Source organism: Hakea prostrata, chromosome 11 (assembly GCF_041222555.1).
Source record: "Hakea prostrata isolate BN-2017 chromosome 11, UWA_Hpros_2, whole genome shotgun sequence".
Taxonomy (NCBI): domain Eukaryota; kingdom Viridiplantae; phylum Streptophyta; class Magnoliopsida; order Proteales; family Proteaceae; genus Hakea; species Hakea prostrata.
Genome location: NC_142610.1, coordinates 9891015 through 9899438, shown reverse-complemented (window position 1 = coordinate 9899438; position 8424 = coordinate 9891015). Strand labels below are relative to the sequence as shown.

General features: G+C 38.4%; 1 protein-coding gene and 1 pseudogene across 2 annotated transcripts; both read left to right on the top strand.

Moving 5' to 3' along the window:
• LOC149000009 (ubiquinol oxidase 2, mitochondrial-like) lies at positions 1-1669 on the top strand. The gene is made up of 4 exons (XM_089139826.1): positions 1-496; positions 601-729; positions 812-1300; positions 1395-1669. The coding sequence occupies exons 1-4, from the start codon at positions 119-121 to the stop codon at positions 1452-1454; spliced, it is 1056 nt and encodes a 351-aa protein (XP_088995952.1). The 5' UTR covers positions 1-118; the 3' UTR covers positions 1455-1669.
• Positions 1670-5220: 3551 nt separating this feature from the next.
• On the top strand, positions 5221-7014 carry LOC149000008 (ubiquinol oxidase 2, mitochondrial-like; annotated as a pseudogene). Its single transcript, XR_016170729.1, has 4 exons — positions 5221-5724; positions 5829-5957; positions 6035-6523; positions 6757-7014. The product of XR_016170729.1 is annotated as a ubiquinol oxidase 2, mitochondrial-like (transcript).
• The last annotated feature ends 1410 nt before the right edge of the window (positions 7015-8424 follow it).

Below are 8424 nucleotides of genomic sequence, written 5' to 3'. Positions count from 1 at the left end.
CAAAGAAGCTCGCCTGAGACATTTCTGTATCTTTGTTATTACCATTACCTTCTTATTTGTTTCTTCTTTGCCTCTCTATTGCTCTGTGTTTAAGGTGTTTGGGTTTAGGTTCTGAAGCATGCAGATAACGATGATGAAGGGTTCGAGGATGGCTGGTCAGCTGTTAAAGCAGGTCCGACCACGGTTCACTTCCACGGCAACCCTCACTGAATCAGGAGCTGAGATTCTTGCCCGGACTTCTAGTTTCCTTAACAGAACCACAACGGTCACGCCGGTTCAAACCAGCATGGCCTGGGTTAGATTCCCAGCTGCCGGTGTAAGGCATGGAAGCACAGCCGCCAAGTACAAGGAAGAGGAAGAGGAAGAAAAAACCAGTTTCTATTCCGGTTCTACTTGGAGTGAACCGGAGGAGAAGTCGATGAATAGCTATTGGGGAATAGCTCCTTCCAAGGTTACCACAAACGATGGCACGGAGTGGAGGTGGAGCTGCTTCATGGTATGAAACTATGAATTGGTCTCTTCTAAGGAAAACGCGATGGGTATTTTTGTCATTTCCTCTGTTTTATTCAATTCTAAAATGGTTTATTTTTTGCTGTAAAGCCATGGGAGACGTACAAAGCGGATCTATCAATCGATCTGAACAAGCATCATGTCCCAGATAACACCTTGGATAAATTAGCTTACTGGACTGTTAAGGTTCTCCGGTACCCAACAGATATCTTTTTCCAGGTACGTTTGACTCGGACGAGTTTCTTTCCGAGTTGAGTCACGAGTTGTTTGAGTTCTAAACTTGAGCTTTGTGTTAGTACAGAAGCGATACGGTTGCCGGGCAATGATGCTTGAAACGGTGGCAGCAGTTCCAGGCATGGTTGGAGGGATGCTTCTGCACGCCAAGTCTCTTAGGCGATTTGAACACAGTGGAGGATGGATTAAAGCTCTTCTTGAAGAAGCAGAGAATGAGCGAATGCACCTGTTGACGTTCATGGAGGTTTCTCAGCCAAGGTGGTATGAGAGAGCTCTTGTGTTCGCGGTTCAAGGAGTGTTCTTCAATGCTTACTTCTTGGGTTACATGATCTCGCCCAAGTTCGCTCACCGAGTCGTTGGATACTTGGAAGAAGAAGCGATTCACTCATACACTGAGTTCTTGAAGGAAATCGATAATGGCAATATTGAGAATGTAGCAGCACCGGCTATCGCCGTGGATTACTGGCAGCTGTCGCCTGAATCAACTCTCCGTGATGTCGTGTTGGTTGTGAGGGCCGACGAGGCTCATCATCGTGATGTTAACCATTTCGCTTCGGTAAGGATCTCGGCCCTTCATGATGTTATCTTCTCTAAATGCTAGGCTATGGAACCCCATTTTCTAATGATTTGTTTGAATTGCTTGATTGCAGGACGTACACTTCCAAGGACATGAGTTGAAGGAAGCTCCTGCTCCACTTGGATATCACTAATAAAGTCTAGCAATGGAAGAACAAGAAATTACTTTAAGGGGAGATGACATTAGAAAGTCCTAAATTTTAGTTATTATGTGTGATATTGAAGCATTGCTTTTTTTTCCTTTACAACTGCTTGTTGTAAAAGATAATTGTCAACAATATATATACTTCTTTTTGGTTGAAAAAAAGAACTATATACTAATGAATATTAATGGTGTTGATTATTACAAGTGAAGGATCTTCTGTGTATTGAATTGCAATAAGAGATTTAGAGGACTTAACAAACAGTGAATTGTTCTAAACTAGAAATCAGGGGCCAAAAAGACTCACAACAAGACTTAGGGAGTCCTAAACTGAGACAAAGATCCTTAATTCTAGAACAGGGGAAGAAGAAGAAACAGCTGTTTCAAGGGCAGCAAACCTCCTAGAATCAAGAGAAAGAAAAGAGATTTTTTGTATTTTCGTTACCTTCAAAATGCCTTACTGTATTACATTTATATATAGAGATTACTCTTCTATTCTTATGATTGCTCTATTCCAAAAAAAATTTAACCCTTGACCAATTTATTAAAATGACATTCTAACCCAAATATTCTCTACAACTTATCCTCCTGTATATCATACTCATAAAATTGTCTGCCCCTTAAAGAGAAACTTCTCCTCAATGTTCAGATGCAAAAACCATCACTATATCATAGACAAAACTTCCTTGAATGTCAATGATACTGTTGTTTTTTGTAAGGTAGACTTTGGTAATTGCAGATAATCCCCACCATCATTGAGAAGATGAGGTTCCACCCAATTAACTGAGACCAAACTGCCATACCTAGGTTGTCAAGAGTGGTTCTCCCACTTATCTGAATTTTTGGTGTGCTAGTAGGTTTATTGCACACCCAGAAGTATGAGGAAAAGTCATTTACTTGCTGCTCTACCTCAAAGCTAGTGGAGCCAAGACTGAAGTGCATAAAACTCCCCCTCATTGCACTAGGGGATTTATACAAGAACCATATCAAATAAACAGGAGTTTTCAAGTTCATTTGTTTTTCCCTCTGCCTTGGCTGCAAGATTGTAACTTTAATACAAAGAATACACCGAAGACAGTGTAATAATTACAAGCAAGTAATTGGACCAATAACATATTATAATAATTCCAAGAGTAGTACCCTAACCATTGAGACAACATAATTATCAGCTCTAAATGACAGCAAAGACAAAGAAAACCAATGCGCACTATTTTGAACCCTCAAAGGTTGGATTAGACTGAAATTCCATCCTTTAAAACCTAAGAAAAGAGCTGCTGCTGGAACTAGAGAATGTAAATTTGCAAAGCTCATTGATCTTACCCTATATCAGATACTTTGCTTCTTCTCAAAAAGAGCACTTACCATTCCTTTTTCTACTGCAACAAGCTGTGTGTGTAGGCTTGATACCAACCCAGAAAGGCATGAAATAGCTATTTGAGAATGACTAATCTCTTGATGTGCTGTGATTTGCCAGTCATGATGCTGTTTCGGAAGATGACTGGAAATGTTGCTTAGATTCACATTAGTTCCCATGACCCACATGAAAAATCCACCATATAGATTTTGACAAGCACTAACCAATCTTGCCCTTGTGATAGAAGATACATTTCCATGATCTATGTTTAGGTTCACTAGTGTTCTTACAATGCTGTGTGGGATGAGAATTCAAAGAAGGGTGCTCTTTGATGCATAGCCTGGGTTCCTGGTGGACGGTTTATAGTATATCCTGGTGGCTAGTAGGGGAATGTTAGCCTACTCAAATATGCAGTGATCTTGGCACCTCAACTCAGACTTGATGGTGTTCATCTTGTAAACCTGCTATATTGTCTGTAAACAGGAGGCCTAGCTCATTAGATTGGGCATTATTTCTGAAGAGAAATTGAAGGTCTCGATTAGTTTTCAATATATTTCTTTCAAACTTGTCAATAGATCAGATAAGAATAATAATAGGTTTGCAAATTTCCTAGCCAACTGAGCTCTAAAATTCTCCCTAAATCGAACTTAGGGATCTCTTTCCCCTCTTTTCATTGTACAACCTTGTCCCATTGCCTCTAGTTAGGATTCAGTCCTAGAGAGCATAATGCAAGTTTCTTTTTGACCATTAACATAAAAAAAAAAAAAAAAAAAAAAAAGAAGAGAGAGAGATTACAAATTTAATTGAAAATAAAAAATTGAATTAATAGGAAATAACTAATAACAAACCCCAGATAGTGTTACTTTATCAATGAAGTTGGACAATATAAGTATATAACTAACCCAATTTATGAGATGGTAAGGGTATGTTTAGTATAAAAATTTAAAACACCAGGGGATATTTATAATAGAAAAAATTAACAATTAGTTGACGTAATAGTTTGCAATTTCAAGGGTAATAGATCTAATAGTTATGATATATTATTATTATTATTATTATTGTGAAAGTACTTAACAATAATATATATAAACACCATAAACTTAACTTAGGTTTTAAAAAACCTAACTCAATCCTAACCCGAATGAACCATCTTTGCCCGTCCTGCTTGATTGACTCTGACCAGGGGTTGTGACCAAAAAGACAAAAAAAAGACTTGATCAAGGGTAGAAAAGGGGATGGCTGCCAATAGCCAAGAAGGACTGGCAGGGGGCCATAGAAAAAATGAAGACCTAGTGGGACTGTTTGGGACACCTCGTCTGTGAAGAAAAATCAAGAATAGAAGATATTTAAAAGAAAATTCATTTTAATACACAGTCCTATTATCTTTGCTGAATAACATACACACCATATTTATTATATAGAGAGTCAATATTATCCCAAAAAAGAAAATTACATGGAGGGTCAAGATGGAATTAGCCCGAGGCCTCAACCTTAACCCATCTGAACCCTTATGCATGACTTAACGTTTGCATTGTCTTGAGCAAGGTTTAAAGTATTCCACGACAAGGTAGGATATTAGTCTATAGGTATCCATATTGGATATACACAATTGATATATTACGTATCGATACATCTCTCTACTAGATTGCATTGAAGTACATTGACCAGCACGATAGAATACTCGCTATGCGACAATAGGTTTCTTAAAATCACCTTGACCGATACAATACTCAATATTGATACTATAAACCATGATCTTGAGTATTTGATAATCCAAGGCCTATTCACAGTCAAACACAAGTCACAACATGTTTAAGGCATTAATGGTTCCTTTTACACCTCAAATATAGGAAACTAACTCATGCATTCTCTCTCTTTTTTTACCATGCAAGATACATGGATTTAGTTCAACAATATAGTTATGTTGTTCTCATGAAAAACTTAAACAAACATAGGCACAGATCACGTTTTAATCATAATTCCCATTTAGTTCTGCTGTTACTTGAAGACTTGAAAAACCAAAATGTAAACATTTGATTCGGTCTTTTCAACCAGTTTCTACAAGTTGGTGGAAGGATGTTTACCTTTCCAAGTTCATGTAACTCAGTCTTTTGTGGACCAAGAATTAGTCCTTACAGCTGCCATTACAATTACCAAACCGGTGTACTTTGCCGGCTACCACTCGCATTTCAAAATATATCTATCAAGAGAAATGGGTGAAAAGAGCCAATCAAATGCTCGTTACATTCTTCTTTTTCAAGTGGATTCTTTTCTTTTCCAAAGAAATTCCAAGACATCGGCCCACAAAAGTAATAAATAAACAAGAAAATCACCAAAGTTTCACGTGCACCAAACTCATCCAGAAAACCTAAAGACTATATAAAAACCACCCACTTCAGAAACTTGTATCAAAGCCCCAAAGAAGCTCGCCTGAGGCATTTCTATATCTTTGTTATTACCATTAGCTTCTTATTTGTTCTGCTTTATCTCTCTATTGCTCTGTGTTTAGGGTTCTGTGTTTGGGTTCTGAAGCAGAGATCGATGATGAAGGGTTCAAGGATGGTTGGTCAGTTGTTCAAGCAGGTTGGACCACGGTTCAATTCCGTGGCAACCCTCTATGAACCAGGAACTGAGATTCTTACCAGGACTTCTAGTTTCCTTAACAGAACCACAATGGTCACACCGGTTCGAACCAGCATGGCCTGGGTTAGGTTCCCAGCTGCTGGTATAAGGCATGGAAGCACAACGGCCTTGATGAAGAAAGAAGAAGAAAAAAGAAGTGAAAACCGGTTCCAGTTCTGGTTCTAATGAGGGTGAACCGGAGAGGTCGATCAATAGCTACTGGGGTATAGTTCCTGCTAGGGTTACCAAGAATGATGGCACGGAATGGAGGTGGAACTGCTTCAAGGTATGAATTTCTTTTCTTTAACCAAGGTCTGTTAATGGATGGGTATTTTTGTGATTTATTTTTTGTATTATATAATTCTGAAATGATTTATTTTTATGGTAAAGCCATGGGAGACGTACAAAGCGAATCTATCAATCGATCTGAATAAGCACCACGTCCCAGCTAACATCTGGGATAAATTAGCTATGTACACTGTTAAGGTTCTCCGATACCCCACGGATATCTTTTTCCAGGTACGTTTGACTCGGCCGAGTTTCATTCCGAGTTGAGTCTTGAGAGTTTTTATAACTGGAAATTTCTCTTTATACAGAAGAGATACGGTTGCCGGGCAATGATGCTTGAGACGGTGGCAGCAGTTCCAGGCATGGTTGGAGGGATGCTTTTGCACGCCAAGTCTCTTAGGCGATTCGAACACAGTGGAGGATGGATTAAAGCTCTTATTGAAGAAGCAGAGAATGAGCGAATGCACCTGTTGACGTTCATGGAGGTTTCTCAGCCAAGGTGGTATGAGAGAGCTTTGGTGTTCGCAGTTCAAGGAGTGTTCTTCAATGCTTACTTCTTGGGTTACATGATCTCGCCCAAGTTCGCTCACCGAGTTGTTGGATACTTGGAAGAAGAAGCGATTCACTCATACACTGAGTTCTTGAAGGAAATCGATAATGGCAATATTGAGAACGTAGCAGCACCGGCTATCGCCGTGGATTACTGGCAGCTGTCGCCGGAATCAACTCTCCGTGATGTCGTGTTGGTTGTGAGGGCCGACGAGGCTCATCATCGTGATGTTAACCATTTCGCTTCGGTAAGGATCTCGACCCTTCATGATGGTTTCTTTTCTAAACTCAAGGCTTTGGAGCCTCAAGGGGTTGGTTTGTTTCAGGGGAAGAGCTTCCCTTAGGTCATTGGATTTTCTGATAAAAGATAATGAGTAGAAAGGGAAAAGCGTAGAAAGGTCATTGTAATCAGTTTTTATGGTGTTAATTTGAGATTGAATTAAGACTAACAAATGATTTGTTTTACTTGGCTTGGTTGCAGGACATACACTACCAAGGACATGAGTTGAAGGAAGCTCCTGCTCCGCTTGGATACCACTAAAGTCTAACCATGGAAGAACAAGAATGAGTTCAAGGGAATGGGTCATTAGAAATCCCTAAATTTTTATTTATTAAGTGTAATACTGAAGTTTATTATTTATTTTTCCCTTGTAAAAATAAATGCAAAACAATATAAATTATGGTAAAAAAAAAACTATATATTGATTAATAGATGATGTTGATTATTATTGAAAAGTAGTGAAGGATCGTTTGTGTATTTAATTGCATTAAAGAGATTTATAGGACTTACACACAAAGAACTATTTAGCTAATTATATGTATTTAACTAATTAATTAATTATTAATTTCCCAAATCATGGGCTAAGATGACTCACAACAACATTTAGAGAGTCCTATCACCTATGCAAGGTATAAAGTATTGGAATCGAATACCGTATCGGTTAGGTGATTTAAAATATGTACCGTCTCATATCGAAAATTGAAATATTGTACCATTCAATGTATTCTAGTATAGTTTAATATAGAGACATATCAAGATATATCACACCGATTGTGCCTAATATGGATATGTGTTAGCTAGTGTCGTACTTTATAGTTAGATTCTGCTCTTTGAAAAGTTCAAGCAGAAGTTTAGTTCATAGGATCCAACTGCATATGGTGCAGATTCGAATTTTGTACCTTGAAGTGCTATTCGGTAGAAGACGAATCATTATTTGGAGGGGCCACACTTAATGCTCCTATGATTTTCCTAAAACCGTCACCAAATATAATATTCACTGACAGGTTAAGAGAAACCGCTGTTGAAAATAAGTATATGGTGACACGGATTCACATCCTCTGTAATTCTTTCCCAATTCCCAAACCTCTGGATGGCCGGACTTAGACCCGCCCCCGGTTAATTCTGTGGGGGGGTTTACTTAAATTTAGCGTGACACAAAAATGTGTAAAAAAATTAGGTAGACATGGATAATGATTGCAGAAAAAGGTAATATTCGCCGAATATATTTTCGGTGAGCTTAGTTTAGAGTATCGTGGAAAATACTTAAATTGGCGACGGCTTGGAGAAATAACCAACTAAAGTGAATGGTTTGCCCAATTATTCTCTTATGTTGCATATAACGTATGATTGGAATTCTTTAATGTTTTGATTATTAAGATACCAATTGAACAGTTGAAGACGAGAACTGATGTAGAGATGTAGGTAGGTGATCGTATCATCAAATGCCCATGCCAGCTGATAATCATTAATGATTTTAATGACTTTTATATTTTAATAATAATTAGAGATCCTCGCTGTTTGGTACCTATATAGAAAGCGTGTGTTGACGTGGAGATACAGCGAACGTAGAAAAGGGAGGTTCGGGGTTCCCCAACAAGACTGCAACGACCTTGACGGAAACTGGTATTTAATGTTGACCGCCACCGGAAGGATATGCATAGAAAAGTCAACTTTTTTTCCTGGTGACAAAAGACAATTAAAATTTCTAGCTCGAGGAACAGTTTAAATTAGAAATGTTTCCACCATCATCAATTGCTTGATAAATGATGAGCAGTCTCTTGATTCTTCAATGTTAGAATTTTGGTGTTTGCAACTGGAGGTCCATTGAGGCTGGTAGGAGGAAGAGAGCAACTGTGTTGACATAATTTG